Below are 22,366 nucleotides of genomic sequence, written 5' to 3' on the forward strand. Positions count from 1 at the left end.
AGCCTATTGGTCTATTCAAAAATCCATCCATCAATTGATCTGTCCTTCCATCCATCCTTTATTTGCATCCATTTATCTATCCACCCATCCATAAATTTGTCTATTTGTTAATTCTTTCTATCATTCCATCCATCCATCCATTTTAGCAATTTATTTATGGATCAATCAGTCTATCAATTCACCTATCCATCCATCTATCCATCCCACGCACCTTGCCATCCATCTATTAATTATTTCACTGATTTATTCATCTATCGTCCATTTATCATCCATAAACTTTTCTTTCTATCATTCCATTCATTCACCCATAATTGTCTATTCATTGTGTGAATCTATTCACACCGTCTAATCTTCTAATCATCCATCCATCCGTCCGTCCATCCATCAATCCATCCACCTTTCAATCTATCAATCCATCCATCTATCCATCCATCCATCCATCCATTATTTGATCGATTTATTCATCTATCATTCATAAACTTTTCTTTCAATTATTCCATCCATCCATCCTTCATGGTCGATCTATTCGCATCATCTAATCTTCTATCCATCCATCCGTCTATCCATCCCATCAACCTTTCCATTCATCTATTTATTATTTTATAGGTATATTCATCTATTAATCCATCTATCATCCATAAACTTATCTTTCTATCATTCCATTCATCATTGTCTATTTATTCACACCATCTAATCTTCCATCCATCTATCTGTCCATCAATCCATCCGTCCCATCCACCTTTCCATCCATATATTCATTATTTTAGCAATTCATTCATCTATCAATCCATCTAACTGCCTATCCATAAACCTATCTATTATTCCATCCAGCCATCAATCTTCAAACTACCTATTACATCTACACACCCATCCAAAAATTGTCTGTCTGTCGATTTTTCTGTATATCTATGTATCTGTCTGCTCAACTTGTTCTGCACTAACATGCAAAACACTCAAAAGGCAGAAATACTGAGCACTTTCCTGAAAATGACAGCTAATCTGCCATTGTGTGTGCAGTAACAATGTACATCGACTTCCCCTGGGGATGAAAACCTCTCATCTTTTCATCCGCCGGTTTTCAAGTGTTGTTCCTCAGTGTCAGATACCTCTTCCTGCATGCCGGTCTCCAGCAGCATCATGATGCAGGCCTCAATGGGCAGAGCAACCTCTCTGCCGGTGCGTTTCAGATGTTCCTCCAGAGCTGTGCCAAACGCCGGCTTCTCCATCCATTTATCTGTGTCAGATGACGAGATGGAGAAAGAATGGTTAGAGTTATAGCAGGAAATGTTTAAGAGTCATCACTAGATGTACTGTATGTGTGTGGAACGCAGATTTGGTAAGTCAGGATGATTTGCAGTGCGAAACAGGATACATTATAATGCTGGCTACCAGAAAGCTTTGAAAGGAAAAGATGATTCACAGTTTGATGACTAGCCTGATCTATGGGTGCATCTCATAAAACCTGCCAAGAACATACCTGGGTCATATTTCACCCTAAAACTGAAGCAAAAACCCACAAAGGCTGCTTAATGCACTTTGTATATAATTGCTTTTAAAAGGTGATGATTTCAGAAGTGTTGTAAGTGACTCATGTCAAATATTTATCATGTAGACGTTTAATGGCAGAAGTGAATATTAAATATCACACCTTGCTGTGACTGTATGTTGGGCAGGACACTCTCAATCGATGCCAACGCTCTTCTGTGGTATTCAGCTTGAGCTTCTAACAACTGTCAAGATGAATGCAAAACAACACACTTTATTTTTTTTTATACTACACATATTTTTTTATTATTTTGAACCTTTTAAATAGTTATGTGATGTAAACCAGATAGTAACGTTTCTAGACACTTCTACTATATTTTAAGACATTTTGACAGCATGTTTAACATGTTTTAACACTGGTATCATGTTTTAGCATAACATGTTTAGCAGAAGTCTAGCATATATTAACATGTTGCTAACACCAATTTAACTTTAACAATAAATAGCATGTTTCTAGCATGCACTGGCATGCTCAATGTTGTTCAAAGATGTTAAACTCTGCTAGCATGAATTAGCATATTGCTAATGCATTTTTATGCGTTTTAAAACATGGTTAAGCTAACATATCTTGCTAGCATATTATAACATCTTGCTGACATGTCCCTAACATATTTACCATTGTGTTTAGTAAATTTTGCTTATAGGCTAAATATGCATTGAATGTTTGGTTCAATGATGTAGCATTTACACAAATTAGCATGTTGACAAAGTTTTTAACATGTTGCTAGCATTATTACCATGCTCCTTTTACAGGCAACATAAAAAACAAAAGCTTCATTCATTTAAATGAACTTCATTGACCAGATATGCAAACAAGAACCAACTTTCTTAGCGATAACTTTACTTCTACACACACTTCTACTATATTTTAGGACATTTTGACAGCATGTTTAACATGTTTTAACACACTGGTATCATGTTTTTAGCATAATATGTTTAACAAAAGTCTAGCATACCTTGGCATGATGCCAGCATCATTCTGAAATGTTGCTAACACATATATAATAACAATGAATATCATGTTTCTAACACGCACTGGCATGTTCAATGTTGTTTAAATGTGTTAAACTCTGCTAACATGAATTAACATACTGCTAATGCAATATTTGTATGTTTTAACATGGTTAAGCCGGCACATCTTGCTCTTGCTAGAATTTTATAACATGTTGCTAACATGTCTCCAATATATGTACCAGTTTGTTTCTTAAAATTTACCGGCATGGTGCTCAGCATTTTTGCTTTAATGATTTAGCATATACACAAATTAGCATGTTGACAATATGTTTTTAACATGTAGCTAGCGTTATTAACTAGTTGCTTTTTTCAAGCAACATAAATTACAGTATAAGCAACAGCTTCATTCATTCAAATGAACTTCAATGACCAGATATGCAAACAAGAACCAATGTCTTAGTGATATCTTTATTACGCCTTTATTTGCAAGTTAAATTCATTTTTCCAGTTTAAACTGATCTTTATGAGAGATTGTATCCTTCAAGCTCTCATAGAAATGACTTACCAACACATAATAGCGAGCATATTCTCCCTCCTTGGAGGCAAAGCTGTACATATCAGCAGCAACTTGATCCTAAAGAAAAGGAGATCAAACTAGGTTCTAAGTGCTACATAAGGTCATGTTGAAACTCAACAAAATCGGACGCATATCCATACCTTGCATATTTCCATTCTGTTCTGAGCTTCATCCATTTCCTCCTTGAGCATGTCAACTTTGGCAGCCATTGCTTGAGCATTTGTAGCTGACGGAAATGACTTTGTGGCCTGGTGATACCTTTATTGCAGGAACATTCTGAATTATTACAAGCTATACACATTGCAAAGTCCTTAAAATAACAATTAACTGGCATTTTGGAGCAGCACTGTCATCTTAAGGAGAGTCTTTGAGTTGTTCATTCAATGATTCTTATTCTAAATATACATTACTGACCATATACTAAGATAAATATGCATTACCTTATCAATTATTATTATATCCTTATAAACAGTCATCATTAAATCACAGTTTAATAGCCGTCTTCTGTATATTATGGATGAAAATGTGTGACAGTCATTGTTTATTGCTAAGAAAAAGAAAATAAATGATACACGATCCTATCCATGAAAATATTAGTGGTGTTTTATTAGTAGTGATGCTTGAATTAATTATTTTTGAGCCATACATACACACCTGCCTTTTGCAGAATCATAATCCAACACCAGTTTGGCTAAATGTCTCCTCTGCTTCTGGATGTTAGGAATATCCACCTTCGAGAGCAAAAACAGACATGTAACACACACCGCAGGTTTAAAGAGACGTTTATTTGGTGTTACACACCTCTGCCAGCTGATTTAGAGGATCTAGAATGTCTTTCTCCAGCAGAACTTCATGTTGGCTCTGTTCGAAAGCCAGTTTGTTTTCGGCATCCCCACAGATGTCCATCATCTTCCTATAGATGCAAAAAAAAGGTGAGGGAAATGAAGACAGGACTTTCATTTTTGTGTGAACCCTTCAAATACAATGTCTGTCTGAGAATACAAATGATTCGGGGATGTTTGGTCACAATGCTTAAACTGAAAAATTTAGTTCCTGATTTAAAAGACAGTGAATGTTCAAAGATTTCTCATTATAGATGTGAATCACAGTCATTTTTGTCAGTCAAAGAGGGTTTATAAACTCACCCTATAAGGGACTCTTCTCCAAGCTGACCTACTCCTTCCACCATGGATTGTGAAAGGATCATCAGTGGAAGCTTTTTCTAAAAGGAGAAGAAACAAAAGTAAATCATCAAACAAAAGTGATCAGTCTTTTGTATCAACAGTGGTATCTGGAAAAGCAGCTGTTACTAACATGTCTCTTCTCCGCATCTGTGCCCACGTTGCCCTGTAGACACATGACCATCTTCTTGTGTACATTATGGGAAACCAATCGCACATTTTCCAGGCGTCGTTCAATCTGTAATATAATGAACACATTTGATCCAGTTAAAAAATACATCAGTTATCGGATAAAGTTCCATACAGAATATTAATTATCTATGCACACCTCTTCAGCTTTTCCTTCATTTTGTGATAAAACTTACCAAATATCAAAATCACTGCTGTGTGCTGGGCTAAATGTGTACATATTAGTTAACAAACATGAAGACTAAGAGGTTATAAAATCTGTAAAGGAGTCAAAAACAGTGCCAATAATTGTGGTTGTTGCTAGAAGAAATAGCAGATGAAGAAGACAGCTAGAAGAGATACAGCTGCAGATGGAAGTTAATGAGAATTATTTATATTATTTATTATTTTACTTCATAACCATTTTATTAATGTGTACCCCTATACCAACCATCACAGTAATTAAAAAAAAAACTGTAATTACTATACAGTATTATTCATATTATTTATTAACTTACCTATTAAATTGTATTTTATTAATGTCTACCCCTACCCCAAAAATAAACCCAACCCTCACTGTCAAGTAAAAACAGTAACTATACAGAGTATTATTCATACTATTGATTAACATACCCTTTAAATAGTATTTTATTAATGTCTACCCCTATGCCAACCCTAAACTCTACCATCGGAGTAATGTAAAAACAGTAATTATACAGAAAATTAATTACATTATTTATTAATTTACCCAATTAAATTGTGTTTTATTAACATCTATCTCTATCCCAACAATAAACCCTACCCTAACTGTAATGTAAAAATAATAATTATTGTTGTAGAGTCTCACAAAAATTATGCTGTATTGAGTATCGGTAGCTGTATCCCATCTAGAGTTTACCAATAATTCCTCTGTTGTATACAAAGATTTGCTGCAAGGAAATGTGCTTCAAATATACACTATATTGCTAGCTTTGGGACATTGAATTCAGGTCTTCAAACCACTAGATATGGGACAATAATTGGTTTCAAGGTTTAAAATGATTTGGAAAAGTGTCAGCGCCAGTAGCCTAATGGTTAAGTGCACTGATATATAGCACCACACTCTCAGAAATAAAGGTACACGAGCTGTCACTGGGGTGGTACCTTTTCAAAAGGTATACATTTGTACTTGAAGGGTCCATATTGGTAGCTCATAAGTATTTATTAGTACCTACAAATTTTAAGAGGAACACTTTTGTACTTTTAGGTACTGATATGTACCCTTCAGGTATTAATATGGACCTTTTAGGTACAAATTTGTACCTTTTGTAAAGGTACCACCCCAGTGACAGCTCGCGTACCTTTATTTCTGAGAACTTGGTGGCCCAAGTTTGATTCCCAGCTCGAGTTCCTTTGTCGACCCTTGCCTTCTCTCTACTCCCAATACTTTCCTGTCTGTAACCTCCACTATACTATCTATATTAATGGTAAAAAAACCTTACTTTATTATTTTAAGAAAAACAAATGGTTTGAAAAAGTCAAAGTTTTAAAGCCGACAAGATTTTCTATTACACAGTTGAAGTCAGAATTATTAGCCCCCCTTTGATTTTGTTTTTCTTCTTTAAATATTTTCCAAATGATGCTGAACAGAGCAAGGAAATTTTCACAGTAGGTCTGATAATATTTTTTCTTCTGGAGAAAGACTTATTTGTTTATTTTGGCTAGAATAAAAGCAGTTTTTAATTTTTTTAAATACCATTTTAAGGTCAAAATTATTAGCCTCTTTAAGCTTTTATTTTTTCGAAAGTCTACAGAACAAACCATCATTATACAATAACTTGCCTAATTATCTTAATCTGCCTAGTTAACCTAGTTAACCTAAGTAAACCTAATTAACCTAGTTAAGCTGTCACTTTAAGCTGTATAGAAGTGTTATGAAAAATATCTAGTCAAATATTATGTACTGTCATTATGGCAAAGATAAAATAAATCAGTTAATAGAAATGAATTATTAAAACTATTATGTTTAGAAATGTGTTAAAAAAATCTTCTCTTCGTTAAACAGAAATTGGGGAAAAAAATTAACAGGGGAGCTAATAATTCAGGGGGATTAATAATTCTGACTTCAACTGTATGACCTGCACTCACAAACACAGAGCAGGCTTAATTGTTAAAGCTTTTAAAATAGACAGTGGTTTAAAGTTTACAGTTAAAAGCTACACTACAGCGTGGTTTAAAGATGAGATTTAAAGCCACACTGACGAAACAAAGAGGAACAATTTATAAAAATCTTTTTCAATGTTGCAGCAAGATGTAAATGTACAACTGTTCACAAGTGCAAGATCACAAAAATGCACTTGACCACATAGTCCAAGCGGAGAGCTAGCCGTTTACATATATCTTTTAGAAACTGTGTCAAATGTGTTATCACTTCACACTCCCCCCTCCTAACCGATCTGGTTCTTCCTTAAACCCTGGCCTACGTGGGTATTTTTACGCAGTGTTGCTTGTTAAAGACAAAGCTCATAGTGACATATATGTATATATGTATAATATATATAAAATACACATATATACACACAGTGCTCAACATATACAAGTTCACCCCTTGCAAATCTCTCATTTAGATGATATTTTCTATAGGAAGCTTTAAAATTTTATTTCTGTGCGTATGCATTAAATTCATCAGTACTAAACTCAAACCTGGAGCTAATCTAACAAAATAATGTATAATAACGGTCCAAAATTAGTACATCCAAATTTATATGTTAGGGAAATATATATATATATATAAAAAAAATTTAAAGATCCAAATTTAAAAGAAACAAAAAATTTATAAAATTTTGTTGAAATTTTGTAGTTTAGATTTTTTTCCCAATATCTCACATGTTTTTAATTGTGAAAACACTAAAGATGTTTAGTGACTAAAATATAATTTCAGTAAATACATCCAATTAATAAATCTGTTGTTTAATGTTTAAAATAAAGTATGAATAAAATACTTCATAAAATAGTGTTTACTTTGTATCCTCGAAATCTTTAATAAAATCTATTTGTCCTCACACTTTGCTTAAATTTCTTTAAGTCTCTAAGATTATTTACTGACGTGAGAGTGGGATCAGTTTTTTGTTTTGTCAATTTTTTTATTATTTTTAACTTTCAAAATAGAGAATCAAAGACTATTACTACTTCCATTTAGACAGTATATACTTGCACTTGTCTTTTCAATATACTTGGGCAAGAAAATGGGGCTGTCTTGAATACAAAAAGAATAGTTTGTTTATAGTTTGTGCAAACCACTTCATCATTTCCCTGGCAGAAACAGGGCTGTTTTCTTAAAGCTGGCAAGGAAAGCTGCTAAACTGGCTGACTGTTTTCTTGTTTCTATCATTCTCATGTATGCGAAAGAAAGAGGCAAATCCTCAAACTGTGTCTGAGAGTCCCTCAAATAGATTGAGACAGTCGGAGTGGAAGTGAAACTCTCCACATTTCAGAGTCATGCCGCTGCTGTGTGCAACTCAAACACATGGCAGTAAAAGCTCACCACAAAGACACACACTGCACAAACGCCTCTCCATGTATAGAAAAGCAAAATATGTAACCTGCACTCAGACCTACTAAGAATCACGTTGCTAATTTGGCAAGCGTCTCTATTGTTTTTGGAATAATGCCAGTTGAATAATGGCATAAACGTGAACACTGAATTAGAGAAAAACTAAATGTTTTGTCAGCACAGCACTGTGGTGCTTACAGCGACCCAATTTTGATTCCTGGCTCCTTTGCTGATCCAGTTCCCCTCTCTCTGCTCATAATGCTTTCCTGTCTGTAATTTTTTATTGTCCTAATAAACGTGAAAAACCTTTCAAAATTATAATTATCAAAAAATAAATAAATTTGAGATGTTCTAAATAAAAGTGAAGCGATAGAAGAAATACTTTTCATATTTAAAGGAGTTTTTGTTCTGACCAACACCTCAAATTAATATATTAGAAACGGCTTCTATTTCTTGCAGCTGAACAACAGAAAACTGTGACAATGATCACCCCAGGTACACCTTACGTGCTTTATTCAATGTTAACTGCTAATAATGCGAGTTTTAATGCCATTTTAAATGAAATTTATTGCCATACTACTGAAAGCAGCAGCAGATAGTTTACCTAAGATCTTGAAAATAAAAACGTTTCAAATTGAACTTCAAAACTGTGACTCAGTGTAAACCAACACATATCAGTGATACAGAATGTATATTTAATCATGTTAAAGAGATTTAATATGTATTAATTAGATTATACACCTTACCATTCGTTGAAGTGCAGTATGTGCACTATTCTGTGCTTCTGAATGGCTGTATTAAAATTTCTGTCGTGTCTGTTGCAAACAGCCGAATTGCTTATCACTGCAAATCTTATCATGTAGCGTGCTGTTAGAAGACGGGGTTACAATTTAACCTGCTCACCTAATGTTCACACTCGTGATACTTATATTATTTGCTAATTAATAACACACTGTAATGAATAAATCCGTAAAATTTATGGTAAACAAAATGACAGCTGTGGTTGCCAGTATTTTACCGTTAAAAATACGGTACAAACCATAAAAGTAATTTCTCATTTTTACAGCAAACTACCGTATTTCATTCATTTATAGATGTAATATATCTAAATTTTGAATTATCAACATCTTTTGTTATGCAGATAGACACGTTTCCACAGCCATATGCAGGTGGTGATGAGAAAGTTACATAATGAACCAATGCTCATCACAAACAACTTTTCCCACAAGCAGAGAAGTGTATCAGAAGGTGCTCAGTGTCATTCACACAGCTACTAAACACCAGTATGGTAACACACATAAAATTAAAGTCATGAAATAAACATTGTTTATCAACATTAGATGTAGCATAAATCTCCTACATAACTGATTGGGAAACTTCTAAAACGATCCATGTCAACAAACAGCATAAAAAGTGATGTGCCATGCAGGGAATTCTGGGAAAGTCAATTTACGGTTATTCGCCGTATATATTAAGAAACATTCTGTTGAACAGGTTACGGATTTTTACTGTAGCATTTTTACAGTTTTTTACCGTTGAAATCACGGCCATTATTTACCTCATGTGGAACTCTGAATCTGCATCTTATTTCGGAGTCGGCTACTGTCCACCGGAGGTCGCATTTTGGATGCACACTTTAAGAGCTTTCATGACTGAATGAATGAAATATGCTGTTTTCCACCAAGGCAATCTGGGGCTGAAATATAATTGGCTAAACTGGCAGTAGGTGGGTTAATGGGACCAAAACAAAGACAGCCGATCCGGCACGTAACCCACAAAGCAGCATATCTGACTTCAGCATTGTTTTTCAGATAAACAAGAATGTTCATTTAGCATGTTTCTTAAATATCTGCAAACATATCATGGAATTTTCATGCTTTAGACAAGTCAAAAATTTACATACAGCACCTTTAAGCTACCGTATGCATAAGCTAATCTTTATATAGATTTAAAATAATTGTCATGTAATTAGTTGTTTTTTGTAAAAAAAAAAAAAAAAAAAAGTTTAAAATACATGCATGGCAGGTAAAAATATAAGACCAAATATTATTATTTTTTTTTTTTTTTTTTTAAAAAAGCTAATCAGTATATCAGCCTGGGTCATGTGACACTGAAGACTGGGGAATTAATGCTGAAAACTCAGCCCTGACTGCATCACAAAGTTATATTTTAAAGATGTATTCACAAAGATAACAATTTCAATCATGATTATCTGCAATATTACAGTTTTTACTGTTTTGTGAACGTAAGAGATACTTATTATATAAATAAATAAATAAATAATTTTTTTGTAAAAATATATCGATATTACAATATTTTCTAGGGCAATACTATACTTTTACTGGGATGTCCTACCTGTATAGATATATTGCCAAAATTTGATTATATTATTTGAATGAATAATGCAATCTTTTTTAAAATTATATTTTAGGGTTTTCCAGCCTGATTTCATGAGGAAATGAAACTATTTTATGTTCAGTCATATGAAAATGTACGATTTTTAAAAAGGAGGCATGGCACCCAACCCCGCCCCTAAAACCATCTATCATTGGGAGATAAGAAAATCATACTAAATTGTATGAATGAGATTGTAGGAATTCATACTAATTAGCCACTAAATCAGGAAGTTACAAATTGCCGTGAGGTAGTGTTGGTTTTTCAGCTTTATTTGATAAGACAGTAGAGAGGAAGACAGAAATGAAAGGGGAGAAGAATCAACAAAGGACCTAGGGCTGGGAATTAAACTCAGGTCGCCGTGAGCACCTCGGTGCTATATTGATGCCAATATGTAATACTTTTTTTTTGTTTTTTTTACAGTCCAGTTAATAGTGATGTTGAAACAGTTTTGGTTCTGGAGGGCTCACCTTCAGCATGCAGTAAGTTAGTAAAATAAAGATGACAGAATTGCAGAAAGGTGAAGACAATGTTTATGGCAGGTTTTCATTAGTGTTGGTCAGTTTGTCTGCTTATAATACAACTGAGCTGAGATACACAAGACGTTTGTGTTTAGTTAAAATGGATGTTGCCAAAGTTTCCTTTTGGGACATAAATATAAGTTGGAAAAGGTGATAAACTGCAATACATTGCAGAAAAATCACAAAATATTTAAAATTGGATGCAAGAGTATATGATTGTACCATAAGGTTCGTAGAGGAAAAAAAATGAGCTGTTTGTCATCTGCTGATAGATTGGAGCAGTGGATGTCTTGTGATTCTTTATACAGGATACTGTAACTCCCTGACTAATATGCATCAATAAAAACAGAGTTAAACCAAAATAATTAAAAATCGCAAAAGTATAGTATCCACTTTGGTGATTCCCACCTCATATATTACTCATCTTCTATAAACTGCAGATGATATTTCAGAACCAGGTTTGCTAATGGAATGAGGAAAAAGGAAAAATGAAGAGGAAGAGAGCTGCATTACAGATGTTCTGATCAGCACTCCACTGTTCCCAGCAAAGCAACCTTTGGAGACAAACAGGAAGTGATGACGGGGCAGCAGTCACCCTGTAGGGGCCCAAACTCCCACTGGAGCATTAAAGTACACACACACTGACATAAACAACTGAGAAACTGTACTTGCTCATGTTTAAATGCAGTTACAGTATGTACACTGCCTAACCAAATAGAAGATCGATTTAAGCAAGGAAATACTTCTGCGATTTAAGCATGTAAATACTAATGTCTGTGATTGGCTCTTATATATATATATATATTATTATAAGTTTTATAATATTATAAATATTAATTATTTTTTATTATTACCAGAAATTTTCAATAAAAAACAAGTTTTAAAAATTATAATAAAGTACATTTATTCAGAACATACACTCATTTATAAATACATGGAGAACTTTGAAACAAATGATACTGTAAGGATGTAAGGAAGATAATTAAAGCACATTGGCAAACAGAGTTAATCAATTTTACTTTTGTTAAACGTGTTTTTTAGATGGACTGTTGGTTGCACTGATTGGATAGCTTTGCATGGACAAAGGAAAATAAAGGCCTATTTAAAAGTGTTTAAGACCCACACCACCATATTTCAGTGAATATAAGACTTTAAGGCCCAAATCTTAGTTTTTGAGATTTAAGACATTAAGACCCCCCCCCGGACACCCTGCCTTCAGCTTAGTCCCTTGTTTATTAGGGGTCACCACAGCAGAATGAACCGCCAACTATTTCATTGTTCCTTATTTTATATGTTTTACGCAGCATATCTAGCTGCAACCCAGCACTTGGAAACACCCATACACTCTCACATTTACACATGCATTCACACACTAGTTTATTCAGTCTTTGGGCTGTGGGGGAATCCAAAGCACCCGGAGGAAACCCATACGAATATGAGGAGAACATGCAAACTTCACACAGAAATGCCAATTGGTCCAGCCGAGACTCGAACCAGCGACCTTCTTGCTTTAAGGCGACAGTGCAAACCACAGAGCCACCGTGCAGCTCTCATTTTGTTACAGTTCATTATCATTTTCTTAATAATAATAATAATAATGCATTTTATTTGTAATGCACTTTTCTTAAACCCAAAGCACTATAATAGAAGATATTAAACACATAAAATAATAAAGTGCAAAAAAAAGCCATCAAAAAATGCACAGTTCTATGCAATTCAATGCTACATAAAGAAATGTGTTCAGACCCCTATGGTTCAGACAAGCTACATGTTGGTTGGAAAAAGTAGCTCATCACCACTGGAAAAAAAAAAGAAAAAAAAAAACCTCTGCTGTTTTGAAAGCAGCTACCAAAACACGCAGTTCAGTTTGCAGTGTTTCTCTCCAACACCGAGTCTCATGACCTCCAACCACAATCAGAGAAAACCACCGACAGCACAGCTCAAACAGGGGCCTGTCTGCCAACACCTCTGCCTTTTTTAATCTGGCAGACCTTCAAAACCCAGAAAACATCCCAACCGCTCCATCAGAGTCACTTTAAGCAGGAGTTTATGGCCCGTTATCATGTTTTTTTTCCTCCTGCTGCAAACCCGAGGCAAAGTATAAGACGCAGAGCAAGCAGGCTGTTAAACTTTGACCCGTGAACAAGGAATGCATGAATGAAGGTGAAGGAGCAGCATATAAAACTGTGTCGAGCTTCAGTGATTTAGCTTTAGCCGTGCACAAATTTCCACATGCAGGCAGGTCTGAACATGAGCTGCTTTTTAAACAATGAGGTAGTGACAGATTAAGCTGATTTGTATCGTTTTTACAGTCAGTGTTTTGCTTTGCCATGCATAATTAAAGTTCCTCTATTACGCCATTTTAAATGTTCTTAATTTGGTTTTAAACATCTCCACCAATACATTTTCATACCTCCATAGTCAAACAAACTTATATTTTCATCTTATAATATATCATTGAAGGCAATTATGAATTTTTGAATATTTTCCAAGTGACGTTTTAACAGAGCTAACTTTAACTGTTACAGTATTTCCTAATATTGTTTCTTCTGGAGAAAGTCTTACTTCTTTCAGGGTTTTTTTTTACACTTGTGACTCCACAGGTAAGATTTCAGCTGCCATGCATGATCAAAGTTCCTCCATTATGCTATTTAAATACCCCTAATTTGGTTTTAAAAGGTCTTGACCAAGATATTTACATACATTCATAGTAAAAAACACAAAAAAAAACCTACATGTTTTAATAATATATAATTGAAGGCAAAATTATTATTATTTTGTACAATTTATTTACAATAATGTTTTTTAAAAAGCAAGTAAATTTTTCACAGTATTTCCTAATATTTTTTTCTTCTGAGGAAAGTCTTACTTCTTTCATGGGTTTTTAAAACACTTGTGACTCCACAGGGAAGATTTCGGCTGCCATGCATATTTAATAGGGTTGCACGATATATCAGCGGCTATATCGATATCAGCCAATAAATGCTATTTTTAATGTTATTGATATCGGTCCAATATCAAAATTAGGCCGATATCTTTAAGCTGATAGATTACGTAATTGTACAGCATGCCTCACACATGTGTGGGTCAAACTTGTCCGGGGCACTATAAGCTATTCTCACATTGTTTAATCCTTCAAAATCTATTCCCGGAAAGTTTGTGTGGTATTGCTGTTCATTAATAACTCCGTAAGTAACCATATTCCTTATCATTGTAGATACTGTACGTTTGATAGAAAGTCATTGTGTATTTTGGTTTAAATTGCTTTAGGATAATATTACTTGTTTATAAAGGAAAGCTAACTTTGTGCAAGCATGAAAAAATCTTGCAGGATAAGTAATTAGTGTCAAATGACCCAGTGACTAATAATTGCACATTTGAGCTGGTTCTGGTTTCAGTTCTTTCATTTTATTTCAAATATAACAAAAGTATTTTTGGCATGCTGAACCATTCAGAGAGAGAGAGAGAGAGAGAGAGAGAGAGAGAGAGAGAGAGAGAGACAGGCAGAGAGAGAGAGAGAGAGAGAGAGAGAGAGAGAGAGAGAGAGAGAGAGAGAGAGAGAGAGAGAGAGAGAGAGAGAGAGAGATTAATCGGTTGGCTAATAAACCTAACTGGCCTGGTAAATCTAACTTTAAGCTTTAACTTTAAGTACTATATGAACTATAATCATGGTGAAGATAAATAGATAAATGAAATTAGCTATTAGAAATTAGCTATTAAATCTATTACGTTTAAAACGTGTTGAAAATAAATCCCTTGGTTTTAAATCTATAAAATAAATCTCTCTGCAATATTACATCATGACATGCAAATGAAAGGCAAAATGTCAATTTTGGGTTCTAGTTTAAAAGCATTGTATTGTTTAGCATTATACATCAAGGATCACAATGGAAAGTTTTGGCTTTAAACGTTGTGCTATCCATGACGAATTAAGCATATTCACTTATTTTTTTGCCAAATAAGAAAGAAAGAAAGAAAGAAAGATCCCCAGACCTTTAGCATTCACAAACAGCAATTAATGATTAGTAACAACTAAAAAAAGCATAAGAGAAGAACATTAATGTGTGCATGTACATATGCTAATAGTTGGGCTGGGTGTTTAAGGTATTTTAGGCTTTCCTTTGTTGTTCCTGGCATGCATACTCATGAAAACATTGGCATTGTGTTGTCAGAAATACCTAGACAGTCAATTGGTTTTCTGTCATCTAAAATATGCCGGAGCAGGGAGGAGTGTGAGAGACGAAAGATTGTGGGAAAGAAGATGATGAATGTTCAGGATCAAAGGTCAACTAAGAGACTCTTACTATAACTGAAAGCCAAAGAGCTGTAAAGGGTGTACTGCAAATTCTATGTTACTCTTTAATATGCATTCATTTGGGTTTAGTGCTGATTTTAATATGAATAGATAAACTAGCCATGTAAGATAAGGGATAATGTACAGTCAGCTGGAATTTGTAGCAAGCTATGGTCTTGTTTTAGTCCAAAAAAGTAAAACTGCTGACTGAACAACTATCAATAACTAGATATTAAAGTTTGAGGACAAACTTTATGGTGGCTTGAAAAGCTGAGTCTGAATTAGCATGTTACTAGCATGAATTAGCAAGTAACTAGCATGATTCTAGCATGAATTAGCATGTAACTAGCATGATTCTAGCATGAATTAGCATGTTACTAGCATGTTTCTAGCATGAATTAGCATGATTCTAGCATGAATTAGCATGTTACTAGCATGTTTCTAGCACGAATTGGCATGTTACTAGCATGTTTCTAGCATGATTTAGCATGTTATTAGCATGATTCTAGCATGAATTAGCATGTTTCTAGCATGATTCTAGCATGTTTCTAGCATGAATTAGCATGTTACTAGCATGATTCTAGCATGTTACTAGCATGATTCTAGCATGGATTAGCATGTTACTAGCATGATTCTAGCATGAATTAGCATGTTACTAGCATGTTTCTAGCATGGATTAGCATGTAACTAGCATGATTCTAGCATGAATTAGCATGTTACTAGCATGTTTCTAGCATGAATTAGCATGTTATTAGCATGATTCTAGCATGAATTAGCATGTTACTAGCATGATTCTAGCATGAATTAGCATGTTACTAGCATGTTTCTAGCATGAATTAGCATGTTACTAGCATGATTCTAGCATGAATTAGCATGTTACTAGCATGTTTCTAGTATTAATTAGCATGTTACTGGCATGTTTCTAGCATGAATTAGCATGTTATTAGCATGATTCTAGCATGAATTAGCATGTTTCTAGCATCAATTAGCATGTTATTAGCATGATTCTAGCATGAATTAGCATGTTACTAGCATGATTCTAGCATGAATTAGCATGTTACTAGCATGTTTCTAGCATGAATTAGTATGTTACTAGCATGATTCTAGCATGAATTAGCATGTTACTAGCATGATTCTAGCATGAATTAGCATTTTACTAGCATGAATTAGCATGTTACAAGCATGATTCTAGCATGGATTAGCATGTTACTAGCATGTTTCTAGCATGAATTAGCATGATTCTAGCATGAATTAGCATGTTACTAGCATGTTTCTAGCATGAGTTAGCATGTTACTAGCATGTTTCTAGCATGAATTAGCATGTTACTAGCATGATTCTAGCATGAATTAGCATGTTACTAGCATGTTTCTAGCATGAATTAGCATGTTACTAGCATGATTCTAGCATGAATTAGCATGTTACTACCATGATTCTAGCATGAATTAGCATGTTATTAGCATGATTCTAGCATGAATTAGCATGTTACTAGCATGATTGTAGCATGTTACTAGCATGTTACTAGCATGATTGTAGCATGTTACTAGCATGTTTCTAGCATGAATTAGCATGTTATTAGCATGTTTCTAGCATGAATTAGCATGTTGTTAGCATGATTCTAGCATGAATTAGCATGTTATTAGCATGATTCTAGCATGAATTAGCATGATTCTAGCATCAATTAGCATGTTATTAGCATGATTCTAGCATGAATTAGCATGTTACTAGCATGATTCTAGCATGAATTAGCATGTTACTAGCATGTTTCTAGCATGAATTAGCATGTTACTAGCATGATTCTAGCATGAATTAGCATGTTACTAGCATGTCTCTAGCATGAATTAGCATGTTACTAGCATGTCTCTAGCATGAATTAGCATGTTATTAGCATGAATTAGCATGTTTCTAGCATGAATTAGCATGTTATTAGCATGATTCTAGCATGAATTAGCATGTTACTAGCATGATTCTAGCATGAATTAGCATGTTACTAGCATGTTTCTAGCATGAATTAGCATGTTACTAGCATGATTCCAGCTTGAATTAGCATGTTACTAGCATGATTCTAGCATGAATTAGCATGTTACTAGCATGAGTCTAGCATGAATTAGCATGTTACTAGCATGATTCTAGCATGGATTAGCATGTTACTAGCATGATTCTAACATGAATTAGCATGTTACTAGCATGTTTCTAGCATGAATTAGCATGTTACTAGCATGATTCTAGCATGTTACTAGCATGTTTCTAGCATGAATTAGCATGTTACTAGCATGTTTCTAGCATGAATTAGCATATTGTTAGCATGATTCTAGCATGAATTAGCATGTTTCTAGCATGAATTAGCATGTAACTAGCATGATTCTAGCATTTATTAGCATGTAACTAGCATGTTACTAGCATGATTCTAGCATGAATCAGCTTGTTTCTAGCATGAATTAGCATGTTGTTGGCATGATTCTAGCATGAATTAGCATGTTACTAGCATGACTAGCATGTCACTATCGTGTTGCTAGCACCTTTCTAGCAAGATTAGCATGTCAGTAGGATGTTAAAACTGTTAGCGTGTGTTAGAATAGCTAGTCACAGTCTCTGGGACAGTTGCTAGGGTGCTGAAATTGGTTGCTAGGGAGTGGCTAGTAAGTTTAAAGGTAATCAGTGATTGGCTGCTGGCTAGACTGAGTTGAATGAGGCCAGACTCTAGTCTGTAGGACAGTCTGATGCAGAGTTATGAGCTCACAAAGGTTGATCCAATGTTAAGTAAATGGGAGTCTTTTACAATGGAAGTCTATGGGACAGTTGCTAGGGTGCTGTAAGTGGTTGCTAGGGAGTGGCTAGTAAGTTAAAAAGTCATCAGTTATTGGCTGCTGGCTAGACTGAGTTAAATGAGTCCAGTTAGAAGTCTGTAGGACAGTCTGATGCAGAGTTATGAGCTCACAAAGTTTGACCCAATGTTAAGTCAATGGGACTTTTGGGATTTTTCTGGGTCGTTTTTCGGAAAACCCAAGGTCGGATCAGTTAGAAAAGATATAGCAACCCGAGTCAGACCAGTTTGAAGGTTTGACGAAAGTTTGAAGTATGTAGCTTGAAAGGCCTAGGAGGAGATACACTTAGAAATTAGTCTCAGAAGAATAAGAAGAAGAAGAAGAAGAAGAAGAAGAAGAAGAAGAAGAATAATAAGTTTAAGATAGATAACAGTATGCTGGCTTTTCAAGCCACCATAACAAATGCACATATCAAAACAAACAAAAAAACTACTACATACAATTTTATTTAAGATTATGTGAGAAAAGGTGAGTAAAAAGGCTGTAAAGTCATATGAGAGATATCGAATGACTTGCATATGTAGTAAATCATTAGCTAGGTGACTGTCAATCATATAGTTTAGCATCACTACACAAATATATTTGACTGCAAAATGCTGTGACTGAGCAATCAGGTGCTCAACAAGTTAATAAATAAAACATTTTTACTTTGTTAAAGGTGCACTAAGTATTGCTTTGTATATTTTAGGTCTGTGACGATATCTATTGTTTGTTGTATGATATTGCACCAAAATATATTGCAATAAATGATATTCTTGTCATTTTAAGATCATTTTATGCCACTAAACAAATAATGCCAGAATGACAATATAATATCATTACGATGCAAGTACTCTCTTCCAAAGAACAAATCATATTGTCAAGCATATTTAATTTAATTATAGTCATTTTAACAATTTCATAATGAGGCATTGAAATCAGAGTGTGAAAACGCATATCCTAAATAAAATAAGAATAAATGTTAACAAAAAAGTGAAAGGTAAAAAGTGCCGATGTCAGAGGCGGCTATGTCTGCTACCAGATCTATTTTCAGTTGTCAAACACCCACATGAAAATATACTATTGTCATTTATAGTAAATACTATAGTGTTTTTAACTATACTGACACCGACACCTCCGATAGAGACAGAGATGTTGCACATCAGCTAAAAAAATTATTATTTTTTATGTATATGGACGATATATTTAGCATCCCCAAAAATGATTGAGGTCATGTGCATGTGTTGTGCGATAAGTCCATATTTTGATTATTGTGACAGGCCTGGTATATTTATCAAAAAAAGTAAATAAAAAAAATACAATTAACAAAAACTAAAGCAATGGAAACCAAAATATAATATTTATAATTAGATATTAGAAACAAACATATATTATAGATTAAAAATAAGCAATAATTTATCTTCCCAAGTAAATAAATAAATGACTGAACTAAAAAACTAAAAACTAAACTAAAAATATTTAACGTATAAACTTAAACTTAACTTTTAAACCTAATAGTTAATATAAACATGCAAATAATTGTATGATTGTTTCCCCCCCCCAAAAACTGAAAATATACAAATAAACATAACCCATGACATTAAATAAAACTACATTTAAAAAAATAAAGTTTCTATTCTGCCATAAACAACTGATGTTTTTACCCCACAAAACAGACAACAAACAAACAAACAAACAAAAAATTAACATGAATCACACATGGACAAACAAACTATTCAAAACATCTACAAGCCTGTTTCAATTCCTGAATCATTTATACTCTTTTTAAAAACATTAAGTGAAATCAATTCTTTAAACTGCAACTTTGTTGGTAGATTATTCCATGCAGAAGGTGCTGCGTATCTAAAAGCCTTTTTCCCCATCTCAGTCCGCACTTTAGGAACAGACAGTAAATAAATATCCTGTGACCAAAGGCCATAGCTAAGGACAGTTTTTTTTTTATAAACGTATATCTGGAGATATGATGGGAGTAAGCCAATATAGATGTGTAAACACAGATATGCCAATGCTTGAGCCTACAAATGGACAAAGCAGACCAACCTACCCTAGTATACAACACACAATGATGAGTAAGGGATCTTAAAGCATGCATGTAGTTTCTTGTATGGCATAACATTTGATAGTCCCCTTTTGGTAGTATACAACTACAATATAATAATCCTAAAATAACACTTGTGACTCCCCAGTGAAAATAAATGGTGGATGATTTGTGCAATCATTTAAGTCTGTGATTAAATCCCAGAAGGAGAAAATAGTCACCAAGAGAAGGTCATCGCTCAGTACTTCGGTCTTCTCTGCTCTGTGGACGAAAAGAAAAAAGAGAAAAGAGTGTTTGGTTAAAATGAGCCATGCTTCATGTGCTTATGTTCCTCAGGGTGACTGTGAAAGCAGGTTAGGCCAGTATCACTACAAAAAAAAAATAAAAAATCCAAACAAACACAATCAAGCAAGAACACAGCTGTATATAAAGTCTTCCATTCATATGTAAAATACATTAGAATCATCATCCATTCAAAACACACTTCACCAAGCACAATTAGAAATCACTTTATTTTCCAATTGAGTCAACAAACGGTCAAAGAAAAAAAAATCCACTTCCCGCTTTCTGCATTCCAAGTTGTTTGTTATGGCAACAGCAGTAAAAGGGGTGGAGCTGTTGATGTTTCACACACACTCTTGTCCGCAATATAGGGAGGAGCTTCATAGATAATAAGCAGACTCTCTTTGACCAGAGATCATAAAACTATCACAAATCATGCCATGTGGACATCGTACAGTCATATGCTTCACATTTCTTCATCTGTCATCATTTCCGGATCTTCATTTATATATATTATTATTATTATTATTATTATTATGTGTCATTCTGAACACAGGTTAAAACAACAAATTTCTAAGTCTTTTACATGGACAAATATAATTTGAGAAGCAGTGTTGCATTTTCATTTATTTACATACAGTTATGTGATATTTTGAAAATATCTAAAGTCTTGTGAACTTTGCTGTTAGCAATAAAACATTTAAGCATCCTTAAATGGATGCATTTAGCAGCATTGCATTAGAAGTTATTTACTTATTAACAGAGAATGTGTCCTGATATCCTGATAACTGCTTTTGCCTTCTTGCATTTGTATTCAATATATTAAATTTAACAACAAATAACGTTTTAAATAAAATGTATTTGGTTGTTTAATGCTTTACTAATGCATTTTTATTGTATTAAACATCATAATACACACCTAATATTTTACTACTACTACTACTACTACTAATAATAATAATAATCATCAAGTTAATAATAATAATAATAATAATAATAATAATAATAATAATAATAATCATGTTAATAATAATAATAATAATAATAATAATAATAATAATAATAATAATAATAATAATAATAATAATAATAATAATAATAATACGCATTGTTCTATTGTTATATAAAATGTTATATTTATAATCATAAATCACCAAAAACAACAATAAACGTTTGACTGTTCACAAACATTTAGAAAATAATAAGTTAATGTCTTTATAATATATCCTAAACAATACAATAAAAAGATCGATTTATTTATACTAAAGACTTTTTACTCTCCAACATCATGAATACACACTACTTTTATTATCATTATCATTATTATTTATACAAATAAAAAAGTTATTGTTTACTTATTACAACTACTACAACAACAACTACTACTGCTACTACTACAACAAAAACATCAACTACAACTATTACTACTACAACTATTACTACTGCAACTACTACTACTACTACTACAATTAATACTGCTCCTACAACAACAACAACAACTACTACTACTACAAAAACAATTACAACAACTACTACTATAATAACAACTACTACTACTACGGCAACAACAACAATTACAACAACTACTACTATTACAGCAACAACAACAACTACTACTAAGGCAACAACTACTACTATTACAGCAACAACAACAACAACTACTACTACGGCAACAACTACTACTACTACTACTACTACTACTATTACGGCAACAACAACAACTACTACTACTACAACAACTACTACTACTACAGCAACAACAACAACAACAACAACTACTACTAATACTACTACAACTACAACAAATACTACTACAACTACTACATCTAATACTGCTACTACAACAACTACAACTATTAGAGCAACAACAACAACAACTACTACTACTACAAAAACAATTACAACTACTACTATTATAACAACAACAACTACTACTAAGGCAACAACAACAACAAGAACAAAACAAAAACAACAACAATTACTACTATTATAACAACTACTACAGCAACAACAACTACTACTACTACTTCTACTACTACTACGATTCCAGCAACAAC

General features: G+C 33.6%; 1 protein-coding gene across 3 annotated transcripts in view; it reads right to left on the reverse strand.

The window, feature by feature from the left end:
• Nucleotides 1-22,366, reverse strand: part of arhgap17b (Rho GTPase activating protein 17b) — an 80,750-nt gene that overhangs the window by 33,627 nt on the left and 24,757 nt on the right. For all 3 annotated transcript variants that reach the window (XM_056453284.1, XM_056453282.1, XM_056453283.1), the window contains exons 2-10: nt 20,249-20,288; nt 4,391-4,495; nt 4,222-4,298; nt 3,878-3,989; nt 3,731-3,807; nt 3,217-3,334; nt 3,065-3,133; nt 1,649-1,730; nt 1,107-1,234 (exon numbers count right to left, since the gene is read on the reverse strand). In XM_056453284.1, the coding sequence (XP_056309259.1) occupies nt 1,107-1,234; nt 1,649-1,730; nt 3,065-3,133; nt 3,217-3,334; nt 3,731-3,807; nt 3,878-3,989; nt 4,222-4,298; nt 4,391-4,495; nt 20,249-20,288 (808 nt within the window). The remainder of the gene's footprint in view (nt 1-1,106; nt 1,235-1,648; nt 1,731-3,064; nt 3,134-3,216; nt 3,335-3,730; nt 3,808-3,877; nt 3,990-4,221; nt 4,299-4,390; nt 4,496-20,248; nt 20,289-22,366) is intronic.

This window comes from Danio aesculapii, chromosome 3, assembly GCF_903798145.1.
Source record: "Danio aesculapii chromosome 3, fDanAes4.1, whole genome shotgun sequence".
Classification (NCBI taxonomy): Eukaryota; Metazoa; Chordata; class Actinopteri; order Cypriniformes; family Danionidae; genus Danio; species Danio aesculapii.